The sequence below is a fragment of the Thermobia domestica genome, chromosome 1 (genome assembly GCF_964235325.1).
Source record: "Thermobia domestica chromosome 1, izTheDome1.hap1.1, whole genome shotgun sequence".
NCBI classification, from domain to species: Eukaryota; Metazoa; Arthropoda; class Insecta; order Zygentoma; family Lepismatidae; genus Thermobia; species Thermobia domestica.
In genome coordinates, this window is record NC_137454.1 from 71162177 (window position 1) to 71180926 (window position 18750).

At 36.6% G+C, this 18750-nt stretch overlaps 1 protein-coding gene across 1 annotated transcript in view; it reads left to right on the forward strand.

Annotated features, from left to right (window-relative positions):
* The first annotated feature begins 8933 nt into the window (after positions 1-8933).
* Positions 8934-18750, forward strand: part of LOC145685965 (C-Maf-inducing protein-like) — a 504177-nt gene continuing 494360 nt past the window's right edge. The window contains exon 1 of the mRNA XM_081758762.1: positions 8934-10851. Coding sequence (XP_081614888.1) covers positions 10012-10851 — 840 coding nt within the window. The 5' untranslated portion in view covers positions 8934-10011. The remainder of the gene's footprint in view (positions 10852-18750) is intronic.

Consider the following 18750-nt stretch of genomic DNA (forward strand, 5'->3'; position numbering starts at 1 on the left):
TCAATTAATATTTCTCTGATACAGGGCACTCTTACTTTCTATAGTGGCAGGATAATGGCCCGCTTTTGTAAACGAACACACTAAGTACGTGCGTATAGGCGCAATGTCCGTGCAAAGAAACATAGGTAAAACTAGAAAAACATAGGGAAAGCGAGGGGAAAGTGATAAAACGCCCTTTAACTTTAAAAAAAGCTAAAAGTAACTAAACTTAGAGCTACGAAAGACGCGAGGCGAATTTTATTGAAAAGATTGTCTTTCCTTAGTAATTAGTTGTGCTAACTATGAACATGAATTAAAAAGAAAACAAGTAGCTAGCTCTGAGTTTCGAAAACTAGTTGAAAAGAAAATATTGGATAAAATTTAATAATAAAGAAGGCATTTATGATTATTAAAACAAACTAAATTCTTGGCACAACAGCCCTTTGGTTCCTACCAGCGGGCTTACGTTCAAAGTGGGGATGTGTACTCAACGCATCGACACTCGAAGTCCTTAATGCCGGCTTTCTAGACTGGAGTCCGCTATCTCTTACTTAAGAAAACTCCCCAATTGTCCTCACGATGCTCGGTCAACATCGAAATTGTTGAGTGCCTCTCCGGAAATTGAATTCTTGATCACGGGCACCGAAGGCACGCGCTAACCACTGTTTATATATATATATATATATATATATATATATATATATATATATATATATATATATATATATATATATATATATATATATATATATATATATATAAAGGTAACAGCTTTTTATCAGATTATTTAACCTGTTGAACGCTTTGCACGGATTTTACTGTAACCATTATGACACCACACAGACATAGAAGTAAACGAGGACAGTTAAAAACACCTATGCCCAAAGCGGGATTTGAATCCAAGACATTCACAGCAACGATCCACACAGCCTAATGCCGCAGACCACTCGACTATGGCTGTCGGGTTTTCTCGGCTAATCTGTAGCACATTTAAAGTAACTGATTATTTTAAAAGTTGCTTCTAAATACTGACAATCTAAGTCTTATGTATCAAATATTTCCTGCGATAATACCATACACTCTCCGACTTCTATAGACGAAAAGCTATAGTTACCCACATTATCTAATACAGAAATAAGTTCTGATTCTCTAATAGCTGCTGATGGTGATAGTCAAGGTTCACCGAAGCATGATCCCAAACCCAAACTGAGATATTGATGTCACTGGAACGCCTGAAAAGTCATTGTGGGTAAGTGAATTGCCCACTTGTCAGGATGAAGGGCGATGGTGATGTGAAATGCGGGGCTGTCAGAAGTACTACTTATAATAATTGGATTTATAATATTCTATGCTGCCGTAAACCCTCTTCAAGAAGATAACTGTTAATCTTAGCTTTGAAAATGTTACATAAGAAGTTTTATTGCTATCATTAGGTTGCATATAAATCTCTTTATTCTGGAATTATAGGATTTATTTTAACGCTTAACTTTCACATCTCTTCTGATTTACGAATATTTAAATCACGATTATCCCCTTAAGGTCAATTAGTGATATTTTAATTCATTTCGAAACAACTATATATATGGTTAGTCTTGTTATATGGGAATAATTGAGGCCAGAAGCAGTGTACAGGCTAAGTTCAAAAGAATCTTGGCCGACCTCCTGATAAACCACGTCTTTCAGCAAGGTGAATTGTGGCAATCCGATACCCACATGAGGAAATCTTCCGGTTCAAGTGAAAGCTTCCATAAGAATCAGCACCCTAATCAGTGGAATGTGCTTTGCTAATTTTTCCCCAATGTGATTGTTAAAAATGAAAAGGCCTTTATTTCAAACCAGTCGCCATTACAGTTTTCATATTTGAACACAACACTCATGAAAAGTCAGCGCGACTTACCCCTGAAAAAGAATATTTATCTTTTTTTTTAGTTTCTCGTGTTCCCCAAAGTACATGCGGAATTAGTGCAAGTGCCTTCCGCTCGCATTACCTAGGTACAAACGGCTACGATCTTGGTACTAGCACATGTTTCGGTTTCCATATCTCAAATATTTATCTTTCAGCCTGATTCTATGTATGAATCCGAAATTTCAAATCTAGATAAGGGGCACCAAAATTCATAGTTTATTTCTCGGTGCTCATATGGTGATTTACTAAATAATTATTAAATCTAATTGTAAGGTATACATTTGATATTTTGAGCAGACTGAGCAAGATAAATATACGTAAAAACTAGTCAATACGTGTCTTAACTGTTTATGTTTTCTTAACTGTCAATGAAATAGGTGTATTGAGGAATTTTAAATATTCCAGTTTTGTATTCCGGTTTCAAATATATATATATATATATATATATATATATATATATATATATATATATATATATATATATATATATATATATATATGTGTGTGTGTGTGTGTGTGTGTATTTCATCTCGGTCCTGCAACCGAGTGGACCTAGATTCGACATTCAAACTCTCATCCGGATTATTATTATTATTATTATTTTTTTAAAGTAAGCCAAGCATTTGATCTTTAGAGTAGAATGAAGGAGAGAAATAGACTTGTCAATATTCGTCTTAATTTTCTGTTTTCTTCTTCACTGTCAGGACTTTGTGAAATTACTTTCGACGAATTTTAGATATTCAAGTTTATCACAATTTGGGTGGGATGTGGGTTTGGATAAGAATCAAGATCTGAGATCCGAATTTCGAACCCAGATCCGATTTCCGAATCCAGATCCGAGATTCGAGATCCGGACCCAGATCCGAGTTCTGAGATCCGAATCCAGATCCGAGATTCGAGATCCGGATCCGGCCATCCCTACACTCAACTAGGCCTCCGGCTCAATTTGCCACAAATTTCTCATATGAATATAAGAAAATAAACTGGTAGTTATGGAACATAAACATAGGACTGTCTATTTCTACACGTGTTGATACAATTCAAAGAATGTGAAAATAATTTATGTCGCCTTTTCTTCTTTGGGAATTAGAAGTTATGGTAAAGAAGAAATGTAATGTAAATCGGGACCATCCCTGAAAGCGATGACGTAGCCTCAACTTGAAGAACGTTTCGTGATATTTTCCTCATTCAGGAACGTCTATATAACTTGTTTTTGAGTTAAACAAGGAAATCTCGAGTAAGTCATTAAGACGCTCACACAAGCATTAGTATCTTGTTTATATTTTTCCATGAAGTAGGTATTAGTTTGGGTGGAAGATGAAGTGGCGCGGTAGGTGAGTGGTTGCGCATTGAACTTCTATTTGGTAGACCCTGGTTCGAATCCCGCCAGGCTGAAATATTTTCCAGTGTTTCAATTTCAATTTCAATGCATACTCAGTGTGACAAGCAAGATCACTTCCCTAGAAAGAAAAAGATGTTGCAATAATGAGAATTGGAGGAGGTCTGTCAATGGAGACTGTCATTTACAAACTTATTTCCAGCAGTTGTTTTAGATTTGATATTTTCGTCTACTTTCAAGCATTTTGTAATTCATGTGTGATCAGTGTTTTTATTTCTTTGAATATACAGTGTATAATGAAATAATACATTACATATACAACAATATTGAAATTAACATATGATGTTCATTGGACAACACGTTCTGAACCAGAGAAATTCATCTCAGAATGGAGGAATGTTTCATGCGTCATATACTCACAATTTTACTTACATAAAGACCTGACTCAGTGCTACCAACTGCTGTCAGTACCGAGAAAAGTTAAGTGTAAGTTGGGTTGCGTCTGTCTAGGCGTTCTCACAACTGCAAATGACCTGGACCCCAAGTAATGGAATTAGAGCGCTTAGGTGGTGCAATAACAGATTTTCTACCAACTATCTTGCCAAAAAATCGAAAAATATAATGGGGAACGATGTTTGGACATTTGACCTTATAAGATAGAGTTCAAAAACTTACGAAGTAAGGACAGAGGAAAAACTCAGTGTGACGGTTGACATTGCTTTTCCTTCACAAGTTTCTTGATATTCGGTGAAAAGTGTGTTCGACAAAGATAAGTATGTTCGTATTTCTACCTTGGAGTTTGTGATTGAGTTTATTTAATATTTTAAAACAGTCAGCAAGATATGAAAGAGAAAATACAAGTATGTCATCAGTAAAAGAAGCATAAACTTCATCTTTTCCTACACTTAGGAGAAATACGTATTTCCACATGTTACTTAAGCTTGTACAGCCTACTTAACATATTACCTTTCGACAACCAACGAACTTCAGTATGGTAAAGTAAACTTTATGTTTAGTACTGAGGTCATCATACAAAGCCTTTAGAAGACGAGTATTTAGAGCACTTTAATAGCCAATGATAATACCTGTTTCAGGTTCTTTGGTAAAGGTTTTGCAGCTAAGGCTTGCCTCTGAATTAAGCAGTGTGAACCAATAATTGTACACGTACGATTATGACCTTTGTCAGGTTTATAAATCCAGACCGTTGCACCTCCATCAGTACATATTCCTACAACTCTGTCCCAAGACAAATCATTTTCAACAAAAAAATTACTAATAGAAGCAAAACATCAGAACCTCTTTTCATTTTACGAATCGACAATACGCTATTAAATGGCAACACTGAGATATATCCATGGAATTATCACACTGCAGAGCAAAAAATGGATAAAGCCCGTTTAAACTACTTGATTTTGTAAATCCAAGGTCATTTAATTAATTCTACGCTTCACAGTATTGCCTGAAAGCGATATTTTGTAATTTTTTTCTGGCTTTCTTCTCGAAGTACAATTTTGGTTGTCTTAAGCATGTAAGGGTTTGATAAGTCTCTCGTCAGTAGTATGAGGATTTTTATCTTTGGCTATTAGAAAGAGAAAGTTCCTATTGTGCTTCCACCACCCTCTCATTTTGGTTGTGAAAGGTTTCAGAGGAATCCATTTCATACGATTCAACGAGTTTCTTTTTGACAACAACAATAAGAAAATTCTTTAGATTTGTCTTGGAGCGCTGGATGTACTGTTGACAAATGTCGTTCCTATCGTAAGGGGTGGAAAACAGGTGGTTACTAATTCTTGTAATTATCTGGCGTAAGATCTGATATCATTGATCATAATTGTTGTGGAAACCACTTTATAAGCAGACAATTATCACCGAGGAAATTAAGAATAAACCAAGAAGCGAGTAAGTTGTACTTTCTCACGTCAGGTCATTTTGGACCAGTACTAGTGGCGTATTTACGATTTTGTTTCGGGGGGCTTTGCTAACTTTCGGGGGCGGGACTTTGCCTGAAAATGTGAAAATTCTGCAAGATATTTCATATACTTTACTATAGTAAGTAAGATTTCGGGGGGGGCTTAAGCCCGGAAGCTCCCCCCCTAAATATGCCACTGACCAGTACTCTAAATAACAGAGAAAAACTGATGGTTAAGGGGACATAATAGTATAGAAAAAGTCTCTTCCATATTCTTTTATACTCAAGGTCGCGTTCCAGCCAGTAAGTAATACTTTCACGAATTCTGGTTTGTCCTACAGAGACAGTGTCAATCAAACCATGAAAGATCAGAAATTTTGAGAAACTTCGATAGTTTATAATGTACTTGTAGAGCACCAATTTATGAAGAAATACTAAACTGCCCTGTTAATGTAGAAAACTGTGATCAAAAAAGGAAGAAATGTAACAAAATATATTTTTTTTAATTTTCCAATATTGTATTTTAAATCAGTGGCGTATGTAAGGATGAGTTCGACAAATAAACATCTGGCTTGGTTTAGACCACTATAAATCTCGGTACCAGATTCTCCATATGTGTATATACGTCCCCATGGCCTCATAATAAATCCCCGCCGAGGTCTTTTATGTCTCAGTCCGCCACTGTTGACTTCTAAAAATTAATTTCTTATTCACATGAAATATCTCTTAATGAGATCATCTTTATATTGCAGATAAATTTAATTGAAACATAAGAATTATGAGGTAGAGAGCGCAAGTGTACGAACGACTCTTCATATGTTCATAAAAAATGAAATGTTATTAAAAATGAAATTTTTAATTAAACGGTTATGGTTATTAGACTAAGGGAGACTGGTGATTTAAAGGGAGTGAATGAGTTTGAAAGAATTGATAGAATGATAATGTGGAAGGAAATGGGAGAACTCTGAGAAAATACAGAAATATGGACATCTCCCGTTATCCACCATAAATTCACATGTCTTGGGCTCGCATGGAAAGTGGGTCTTTTACTACTGAACCACCCTGTCGTGCCCTACTATTAATATGTTAGAACTGAGATTTAATAAAGTTCTAAACATGTTGACAGGCATTTTATATTTAATGCACAATTTTTATATTGTGAGTAAGCATGAGATCAGAAATATGGCGTTGAAAGCCAATGCACTGTCTACGCCTCACCAGCTGAAATGTGGGTCATGTGGTCGGCGAGAGTCCTTGATAGGCTCTTGCGACAACAAGTTTATTATTGTAATTATTTAAATACACCGAGGTGAGGAGAGAGAGAGATAGACTATTAAAGAAGTCAATTTCTTTTCAACTTTCTTTAGTTATACAGTATTGAAATAGTGATGAAATTTGTTAACAGATAGAAAAAAAAACACTAAACTCTCTAGTGCTATAGACAAAAAATAAAATGAAATGAAATGTTTACGTCCCATGATTATGCCGGCTAGGCTAAAGGAGACGGTGATAATGAGAAATGAATGAAATGAAGAAAGTAGGAGTAAACGGGAGGACTCCGAGAAAATCCATGCACACGGTGTTTGCTCATCACAAAGCTTATTTGGCGTGAGCTAGGATCGAACTAAGGACCACATGCACCAGGGATGAACGCTCTACCACTGAGCCACTGCGGCTTCTTGTGCTGTAGACAATGAGGACCTATGACTTTCCAGAAGGCGCGCATTCAACTGGGTGATATGTGGTCAGCGTTTCGGCTCCAAGGTGGCATTATTTCTAGCTTTCTTGACAGTTTCCTATGTCGTAATTCAGGTAGCTTTCCAGTTGCCTCCAGATGCTGGGTTAACACTGGAAGATTTTAGTGTTCCCACCGGGAACAGAATTAGCGACTACGCACACCGATATCGCAGCAGAAGCTTAGTAACATCAAGAGAAAAAGAGAAAAAAAACTTGTTTATGATTTTGGTTTTGGCAAAACTCCTTTATATTTACCCGATCCGTCTTTCCGTCCATCCATCTGCGAGACAATAATAATAATAATAATAATAATAATAATAATAATAATAATAATAATAATAATAATAATAATAATAATAATAATAACTCAAATGCTAGTGAATGGATCATCACTGAATTTGGTCAAATGATAAATTTAATCAAAAGTTAGGTTTAAGTTCATTGATGGAGGCAATATTAAAACCGGAAGTGGTAGAATTCAACCATTTCCGGTTTTACGTTGATCACTATAGAGCAAAAATGATATAGGCCTAATAGATAGGAAAAAGCGGTTTTATCAAGCAGTTAAGCGTTTCAATAATATATTCCAACGCTCCTCTAATTCTCTTCTGAAACTTACGATTTTAGTTTTATATATCATTGAAAACATATATCATGCCATACAAACCAAACTTCTTCACGTGGTGTACACTGCTACTTGTTTATGTTCTCTACTCGCACCTCTGATGGTAAGTTTTGATGCATATACTCACGAAAAATAGCTCAAAAATATTAAGAATAGAGTATATAACTAATATGCTTATATCTTGTGTGGGATTAATAGATAGAACTTGCGGAAAGTAACTTTAAAAAAATATGATTGTACAATTCTTTGTTTTTCTATAAATTAATTTTTTTTAAAATTACGTAACATCGCGATCACAAATGGAAGCAGAACCCATTTTCGATATCGCTGTACTACGGGTGAAGGGAAAAGGGCCATGAGGCGGGCTTACAACTCTTCCTGCACCACTATATCCCAGTAGGGCAACGGTGGCCCAGTGGTAGAGCGTTTACCTCTGGTGCACGGAGTCCTTGGTTAGATCCCAGCTCGCGCCAAGTGAACTCTAAGGTGAACAAATACCGTGTGCATAGGTTTTCTCGAGGTTCTCCTGTTTTCTCCCACTTTCTTCATTCCACAATTTCATTCATTTCTCATCATCATCGTCTCCTTTAGCCTAGCCGGCATAAGCGTAGGACATAAAACTCAAAGATTTCATTTCATTTTACCACTACGTCCAAACCACTTCTCAGATATGTACACGAGGCATCATCGGGGATCGAATCCGAGACTGCAGGCATAGAAAATACCTGTGTTTGCCACTTGGTCACTTACTTTCAGGTAGTGATTGGTCGCTAAAAATTGAGTTGAGTTGAGTTGAATTGAGTTTAACGTCCCGTTCAGCAGCGAGGCTATATGAGACGTGGACCTACTGATTATCGTGGAATCCGAACCACATAAGCTCCCGCCGGGAATGGAAGCCGGGCCTCCTACGCCAAAGGCGCGTACGCTAACCGCTTAGCCACGGAGAAGCTCTCGCTAAAAATTGAATCCGGGATTAACGGACCGAAGGCAAACGTTCTAGGCATTCGTTTTCTTTCTTTCTTTTTTTTCTTTTCTTTTCTTTCTTTTTTTTTCTTTGGAGTTTAGCCCCCTACTCAGCACCGAAGCTATGTAAGTCGTGGACCTATAACTTAACGTGGAATCCGAACCCGATGAGCTCACACCGAGAATTGAACCCGGGTCTCTAGCCATTTGTGTTAATGGTTTTCAGTTTTAAGGCCTTAATTAGGTTGCGACACACTAGAAATGACCTATTTAATTAATTGAGGTGTAATGAAGTTGTAAAAGCATATGTTAAAACAATGCAATGCGGTTGGTTTTTATAGTATTTCGTACTAGCGAAAGTGTTTTATGACGAACGTTCTAGGTACCGCCTCCTGCGCAGTCACATACTTGGCCAATAGGTGGATATAGTTGTCCCAGTTCCGTGCAGATGTCGGATCGATCGCTTGAGAAAGCACAGCAGTCGACATTGAAAGGGTGGTAGTTGGAAACGAGCCTTTGGATTGGTGCGTGTCGGAAAAGAGTGTGTATTTCTCGTGGCCTAAACCTGACGTCAGGAAATGTGATGAGTGTGGGGGGATTACTTGTGTGTATGCGTGTGTTCTTATAGCATCTCATCATATTCTGGATAAATGAAAGACATAATGAATTCATCCAATTCTCTTCGAGCATGGGATCAAAGGAAAAACAAAAACTAACGCACGCTGTTACTGCTAAAAACAAACATTTGGGGAGTGGCACGTTGGAATAAAGGAAAGAAAAAAAAAGAAAGAAATTTGGCTACGTCAATGTGCAAAAATATAAATCCCGAAAAATAACCACTTAAAACATTATTTTTAATATTAAGTGCAAATACCAATTTAAATATACAGCTAAATATAAATCAAATATTAAGCAAGGTCCGTAGTTTTCGTAGTTGATCCAGTAACGGTAACTTAATCGCTGAAATTTGGCAGACGACAGTGCGGTGCTACTGTGTAAAATCAATACCCGTTTCCAAATTCAATTTATAATCATTTTTCTTTCATAATTGAACAAAGAAAGATTTCAGTGTTTCCAAATAGATGTATTATTAGGGATTTTAAAGAAATGTTTTTCTTTTTTTCCAAAGGAAATTCTTTCCTTATCAGTGTCTATATAGCTTAAATGTACTTTTGTATGTTGTGATAAGTGGTAAACAACTCTTGTTTTTTTGTTCGTCAAACAAATGATGACAAGTCTGAACGATGTACCTTATTGAAAAGGTATCGCGCTTTGTTGAGACTATAACATAGCTGAAAAGAGATTCTGATACAGCGAGTTACGTTACCAAATTCTAATCAAATTTATTCAAAACTCTACAGTATTTTTTTAAGAAAAGAAAAATATATATACCTGCTCAAAATAATTTATTATTGAGTACTTGAGGACTGATCAGAATCTGCAATAGTTCTCGTAGTTTTCTTTCATTATTCCTAACATCATGTTTTTTTGTGTATAAAATATTTTTTGTTACGGTGCACATCAAAATAGCAACCATCGTGTCGTGCACGCTGATGTTCTGTTTTTCTAGCCCGTTTGGCCGACGGGGTAGATCCCCCTCGGGCAGCGGAGCTATGACAGGGACCTCGCAAGATGCTGTAATTGGGGACCCTGTTAACAATACCAGCAATGCGAACAATGCTGCTGGCAGTACTAGTGACAGCAACAGCAGTGGTTGTTCGCCCAATAGTTCAGAAAGTTCATCAACATCTCCAATAGAATGTGAAGATGAAAATGGTCAGCGGACTAGAAACCATAGTGCTTCACCACAACGCAATTGTTCATCAGACACCAATGAATCCGAGGAACATGCTGATCCTCCTAAGTGCAATGTTGCTAGTGAAGGTAGTAGTAGTGGTGTAGACTGTAGCCCAAGTAGTTCTTCGGACAATTCGGAAATATTGGTTGCTGATAAACCGAACGAGGAAGTAGGATTCTGTAGACCAGAGGACGTACCCATTCCTAATAACGCTTCATCTGAATCGACATCATCAGACCCTCCACCTAGACGTCAAGATTCCGTTGAGTCTTCTAGTGGCGAATCCGGATGTTCAAGATCTGACGATTCTCTTTCGCAAATTATGTGTTCGAATCCCATTAACAGCGTATCACCTCCACCATCATCGACGTTATATCCTTCGGATGTAGAAGAAAGTGGTTTAGTACTCAATAGGACAGCATCAGTTCACGTAAATCCGGGACCCCGTTTTAAGTTATTGTGCGAGGGTGACATTCAAGTGTGCTATTTGAACCATACTCGAACTGTTATTAGTAAGATTCTGAGCTCCAAGTTCCTAAGACGGTGGGAGACACATCGATTGTATTTGAACGACTCTTGCATTTCATCTAAAACGGTAAGTGTCACTGTTTTTCTTAATAAAAAGTTCTATCATAATGTTAGCATATAATAATAATAATAATAATAATAATAATAATAATAATAATAATAATAATAATAATAATAATAATAATAATAATAATAATAATAATAATAAACTCCAAAAAGTAGACATATATTAATTAATAGATCTCATTGAGGTGGTAGGGGCGCACGGTGGCTCAGTGGTAAAGTGGTTACCTCTGGTGCGTGGGTTCCCTGGTTCGATCCCCATCCAAATAAATTTATGGTGGACAACATCGTGTTCGTTGGTTTTCTCGGCTACTCTTGCTTCCTCCCACTTTCTCATTCCACCAATTCTTCCATAATCATTCCTTTGCTTTAATCATAATCTTCCTTAGCTTAAAGGACACAATTGTGGGATGTTAAACTAAAATATTTCATTTAATTTAATTTTTCATGAAGTGGACAAAATGTGAAGCGCGAGAATAAATCCTCGTCTGTAGTTTTTGAGAAAATTGGCAAAATTGAATTTTTACGCCGCTAAAAAAATAAAAAGCTATTCGTGGCTAACAATAAAATCACATAGTAAAGCTTTATATACTGAAACATAGCCCATTAAGCCTTCCATTATGACATTAGCAAGAAAACAATAGGCCTACACACTGTGATTAATGATATATAACAACTGAGAGTTATAATTTACTTTTTATTTTAAATAACCTTGAATTAATGTTTTCAGAGCAGTACGCATTTCTTATAAAAATAGGCCTATGTTGATTTATATTAAAGGATCCTCAATGTCCCGGCGATTTATCATTCATCTCAAGTATGAAGGGTTGCGAGCGGTCCCAGGTTTGATTTCCGGTGAGGAAACTCGATCGAAAAGGTGTAACAGCTTTTTCAGGCCAACCATAGTAAGTGAGGTTTCCCTCGGTTTTCCGCATTTACATCAAGCAAATGCCGGGATGGTACTTAACGCAATGATCCCAGGTTGTTTCCTTCATTTCTTCCTCTCCAATTCCCCAGGCAGTGTGATCGCCGAGGGAAGTCATCCCTTATATGTGACGGGCTAACATGATCATAGATGCCGAAAGCCCAGAAATCTAATTCCTAAATCCTAATCAGGTATGAAGGGGTCTCTCTTTCGACTCAAGACTAGGCTGTATAAACTTGTGGTGGACAACATCGTATCTGATTCCCCCCCCTCTTCATCATCATTCACGTGCATTTGTCATCTCCTCTTTTATTTTTTAATTAATCAGAGGTAGAACTAGGACACAATAGGCCGCAAAATTACTTACACTGTATACTAAAAATAAATGTACTCCCATGCAAAGAGTTGTATGATGTAAAATTGGGTGGAATAAGTAAACTTATCCAGCCATATATACGTACGTATAGGAAAGGCCAGGGATTAAATTCAGACTTTGCCCGAGGGAACTGATTACTACTACATTTTTTGAAGGAAGACACGGTAGCTCAGTGGTAGAGCGCTTGCCCTTGGTACGTGGGGTCCTGGCTCGATACCCGGCCAAGTAAGCTTGTGGTGGAAACCATTGTGTCTGTGGATTTTTTAAGGGTACTCCCATTTCCTCCCACATTCTCATTCCACCACTTTGTTTAATCATCTGTCTCCCGTAGACTAAAAGGCATAACTATAGGGCGTTAAACTGAAAGATTTCATTTCATTTTCATTTATTTTTTTAATAAGGGGACCACCTTTTTCCCCACCATAACGCACAGTTAAAGCTACAGGTCATCGATCTCAAATATTTATATATAAAAGTACGTATTTTGTAGTTTTAAAAAGGATTATACATCTATGAGATGTAAAGAGCACCTTGTAGATATGTCTGCTTCGTTTTGCGTTTCAGTAATGAATGTTTCACGCGGAGTGTGCCTAACGCTCTTAGATATAATTTCCAATGACAGTATTCATTTAATATTAACTTAGCTGGGACAGAACTACGTGGTATAAACCAGTAATTTTTAATCTTTCGAGACTTGCGACCGGCAAAAAGGAAGAGATAAATGTTGGAAACTGGCAAAGAAAAAAATACTATGCTGCATTAAGATATTTAATTCTAGTATTTATTATTATTTACTTTTACAAAAATGAAATTAAAAGTAGAGATTTGAGAGTCTCAAAAGAAAATTTATGGTCACAAACTATTTAATTTATTTTCCCTGAAAGTTATTTTTTGAACTCAATGCATCATTTGCTGGTATTTGTTTGCTACAGACTTATTAATTTGTGGCTTCAAGTTATAAATGTAAGACATAGAATAGCATCACCTTTCAGTCGTTTTTTGAATTCTGTCTAAGGTGCACAGCTAGAAAAGAAAATTGATTCACAAAAATACGTAGCTGAAAGCGTCATTAACAATTCCAAAACTTTCTGAACAGATCGGGATATTCTTCACCCACAGATATCCAAAAGAACCATGTGTAGCTTCGTGTGTTGTTATTAAATCTGGAGTTGACAGTTACATCAGAAGGCATTTTTTGATGGGAACACTCGGTCGAAAAAGTGTTAAAGAATTTTCAGGCCAGCCATCCTCAGTAAGATTTTCTTTCCGGTGGAAACGGTTCCGCGAAGAACCGGTTCTTAGAGATCCGGTTTTCAGAACTGGTTCCAGACCTGGATCCGAAAACTCGGTTCCAGAACCGAATCTTAGAAACCGTTTCCAGACCTGGATCCGAAAACTCGGTTCCAGAATCGGATCTTGGGAACCGATTCCAAATCTGGATCCGAAAAACCGGTTCCAAATCTGATCCGAAAAACCGGTTCTGGAACCGGATCTTCTAGAACCGTATCCGTTCAGACCCGAAAACCGGTTCCACCAGGAACCTATTCTGGCCATCACTAATTCATACACCTCACATAGTGGTCCAAGGCTTGTTTCCTTCCTTCCTCCCCAATTCCCCGGGCAATGTGATTGCCGAGATACGTCATCCTTCTTAGCTGACGGCCTAACGACCATAGATGCAGAAAGCACAGAAATCTAATGTCTAATTGTAATCCTAAGAAGACGTTTTCGTGGAAATAACGAACGTGTGCAAACGACCAACGAGCCTGAACGTAAGTGAGGTATGTATATGCTATACAAGTGACACCATCGTGTGCAGGATTGACTCTTCCGACCAGACGGAGTTTACCCAAGGTCACATAATTTGTAATTAGTCTGGTAGAAGTCAGTAAGTACCTAGGAATGGGTACCATGTAGTGTAGCGATGAAGGATGCGTAATAGCGGAGGATTTGAACAGTGGGTGTCGCCATAAGGGAAAAGTTAGAAAGCACTGACTGAATAATGTTGCTCGTTTACTTGCCATATCTGAATATCTTTCGTTGATAGAGATGTGCATGATAGGAAGTTTTTTTTTTTTTTTTTTTAAGCTGAATTTAAAACTCGATGTCCTCTTCGGCCTGTTTTTCTGATTGACGGTTAAAAAAAAAATTAAAAAATAAGAATTTCATAGCATAGCAATTGTAAAAACAGGTAGCTTAATGATTACAAGTCATAACACGTTGCTAAATGAATCAATAAATGTTTTCAAGACAGTTCATACAATGTAGAAATTTCGGGGCCCGAAACTTATGTCATCATAAATTTTGTCCTAGATTTCTAAGTTCTGAAACGAGGCCTTAGAACGGTCTATTATAGCCCGACCACAAGACTTGATGTCTATAATACATTGAAGTAACTGGAATGCTGTTGTAATCTCTTTATATCAGTCGATCGAAAATAAATCATTTCTAGCTATTGCCCGCTCAACTTCACTACTTAACTATTTGTTCCGATATATATATATATATATATATATATAAAGATTTAATTCCTAACTCAAGTCATCGGGATGAGTTATACAGTGAAACCTCCCTTAACGGACACCTCTATAATACGGACACATTTTTTGTCCCTGCAAAAAAATGTATGTTCCCTTATGGAATAAAACCCTCTCTTTTACAGACCCTCTCAGATACGGACGCGGACAGTCCTTCCCCCCCCCCAGACCTTTCAATAACCTCTTCATAACGGACAGGAGTTATTCTGGGTTCTGCGATTATATTATTCCTCACAAGCGTATCTATCACGAGTCTAGACCTCGTGAACCATCAAACAGAACAGCTTCAAACTGAACTTGAAATTCTTCCTTTTTTCTGCTCACAATAAACCTGCATTCTGTTGGAAATCCTAAAAAACCTTCAATACGCGATAACACTCATGCAGAGTCAGTCGTATGGCCAAGAATTCTATGCGATCTATCTTCCCTTCCCTAACAAATTTAGTCTTTTTGCTTCTGGGCCTTGCATCTTTCCCGACAGTTTCATAGGTAACGAAACAAACATGGTTTGTTTTACGATAACATTTTCAACGAGCAATGTTTCCTCTATTACGTTTTTTTGTACAAGCAACATTTCTCTTTTACTGATGATACTAGAACAAGTCTGGCTTGGAGTTTTCACGGCTTCCTTTTTCACTGTCTCTAAAAGGATATTGTTAGTGACTGGGGCTAGGTCAATAAACATATTCACTTCCATATGCCTTGTCATCCATTCCGCCAACGAAGATACCGCTCCAGTACACAAACGCACACACACACATGTTTTTTCCGCAACCGTACCGAGGATTCTCAGAAGATACTTGCTAATTAGTTTTATTATCCTTATAGAGGATAATTTATACCTTTTCTCGCTAAACAAAAGAGTTTAGCCGATTAGTTGGTTCCTAACGCATCTTTTGTGAAGGTTCTGAGAATTTAAAATAAATGAGAAATGCTTACAGAGTAATTACATGTATTAATACTTAAGAAAATTAGCATACACGCATTATCTTGTGCAGTACCGGTATACGAATATATTAACACATCCCCCAGCAATAATATTATTTAACAGAAACGAATTTCTCATTCATCCCTCCCAGTAATTCAAATACGTACTAGAGTATTTTCATATTGGATTTTACGTATGTACGCTCATACACAATGAATTCACTGTATAGATATTACTGCATACAATTACCATTGTGAGAAATTAAATTTCTGAACCTCTCTGTAACGGACACCTCTCAATAAGGGACAAAAATTCATGTCCCATTGGTGTCCGTTATTCAGAGGTTTCACTGTAGTATGCATTTTATGAATGAAAACTATATGAGAAAAATAGGGACCACAATAAAGAAGCCGAAGGAAGTATTATATTAAATAATAAACAAACCACATGAACGTGCTTGTATGACAAGACATAATACATTACTTGAGTTAAAACCAAATTAAATGTAGTAGTTCATTCTACTAACGTACGTTCATGCAGTGGCGGATCTAGAAGATAAAAACTGAGAGGGAACCAGCCAGATACTAAATTATGATAAGTATATCATGAATTTACTATAAACATTCAAAAATATATCAATAATAGCTTTAATAATGTTGTCACTTAAAAAACTAGGGGTCTAGGTCCCCCTGGCCTCGGGCTACATTCGCCACTGCTTTCATGGGTATATGCTGGAAGACTCGGTACTGTCATGTCTGATACACTCATTTTAATTAATAAATTTTTCATTAAGAATAATAATCAATCTATATAAATAAAAATGAAATTGACTATGTGACTTACTTCAACCACCCGACCGATCGATCTCGATCAAATTTTCAAAATAGATGCGGTTCGAGAATGGGATTTTTTTTTTTTTTTTATCATTTCACATTGACGATGCAGCTTGGGAGATGGGGAGACGGAGACATATATAAATGATCGAAAATGAATGATATTGGTAGCAAATCTATAGTTTTTGGGGTCGCTGAGATGAACAGTGACATTTCCGATGCCGTTTAATTAAGTCCAAATTCAGCCGTGCAACTTGGGGGAAGGGGAGAGAACCCCTTGCTTCTCACACAGCCAACTTTATATGACAATGTCTCGAGTTGTAAAATCCCGAAAATTTATATGTTCTGGTTGAAGAATGCAAGACAAAAAACGTCTATCAGTGAGAGCAGCTCAGTAGTAGTAAAAAGTGTATAACGGAACATACTACTAATTTTTCTTAATAATCAAGCGAAGCAAGTAATTAACGCTAGTAATAAACTAATGTAAAGACCTGGCATACGAAATCAAGCAGAAATGGAAATATTGGAAAGCTTCAGTAAGACCAGTCATTATCTCAGCTACAGCTATTGTTCTTAAAAGCGCTGTGACACAGCTGGAGCAGATAAATGAAATCTCCTTAAGAAAACAACAGAAATCAGTAATTCTGGACATATGGGCAAGACGTTCTTTGGAGAATTCTTCCAATCTGAACTTGCTAGAGAGTGCCGTAAGTGTATAAATTGAAAACCGGTTTAAACCCAGATGCGTATAATAATAATAATAATAATAATAATAATAATAATAATAATAATAATAATAATAATAATAATAATAATAATAATAATAATAATAATAATAATAATAATAATAGAGGGATGATCTCGAAAAAGTTTACAAAGCATAAACGTTTATGTCATACAGTGTAACTTAACGAAAATTTATTTGTAGATTAATAACATGTCTATCTTGGTACAGGTATACTCGAGAAGCGGACATTAAAAATGATGACTCGTCTGAAAAATTGGTCAAGAGTAGAAGTGAGGTCAGTGGTGCGGTTCCTGTGGGCCGAAAGCACGACACGTGCTTACCTTCATAGGCAGATTTTAGAGGTGTGTGGGGAGGGAAAAATTTCAAAGCAATATGTAGGGAAATTGTGTCGTGCCTTCAAAGAAAGAGGGACCAATATTATTAATGACAACCCTGGACACAGCTGTAGACCCAGTGCTTCAACCATTGACGTTACGCTTGGAACGACTAGAGTACCCCTACTACAGCCCTGACCTAGTCCCAGTGACTTTGACCTTTTCCCTGTTCTAAAGCAAAAAATGGCTCGCCACCATTATCTGGCATGTAATTAGGTCGAAACCGTTGTTCACAGTGGCTACAAGAACTTGACGCGGATTTCTATGTAAATGGTATAGAAAACTTTATCTGCCGTTGTGATAAACTGTTGAACAAGAACTATGATTACATCGAAGACTATTGTCGAGTGCCCTCTATTATCAGGTGTGTTGATCTTCCAGTTGTGTCTCACACATAAGCCATAACAGGCTTTGTAATCTCTTTTTTTATTCATCATCCCTCGTATTAATGATAACTATCGGCTCTGTACGTGTTTTGCGGCGAACCCTTACATTTTTGTCCACAAGTATAGACGATAAATTACTATAATTCAAGCGCCATTAAAATATGTAAAGATAAATAGGAATGAAAATAAAGAAAAATATGGATATCAAAAAACTAATCAAAAAGTTAAAAATACACTGAATAAAAATAATATAAAAATGTGCAATAAAATAGAATAAGCTATATAAGAAATATAAATTTAATAAGAATAAGCTATATAAATTATATAAGAAGTAAAAATAACCTCAAACGATACGTATAAGAAATAAACTCGTATAATATAAATAAAACAGTGGACAAAATCGTTCTATTTTTCGCTGCTCCGGCTTTTTATTTTATTAAAAATAAATTTGTAGAAAGCTTTATGGGTAGTTAAAATACAATAAACATAACTAGCGTGATCCTTGTATTAAGCAGAATACAACCAATACATAAGGTTATTTGGATTTCCGAACGGCCGAATGGTCAACACGTTTTCTTTGGTATTTGTGGACGAACACTCGAGTCTCGATAAACTCCTTTAATCAGCATACAGAGCGTAAAATGTGAAACAAGTTTACATATTCAGATATATTAACAAATAGAAAACGTACGGGATATGTGTAGCGTTAAGTCCATATTACTCTAGTCAGCAATTCAAAAAACCAATTATTTTACCAATTACTATATAATCTCTTTTCAAAATACTTAAACTATAA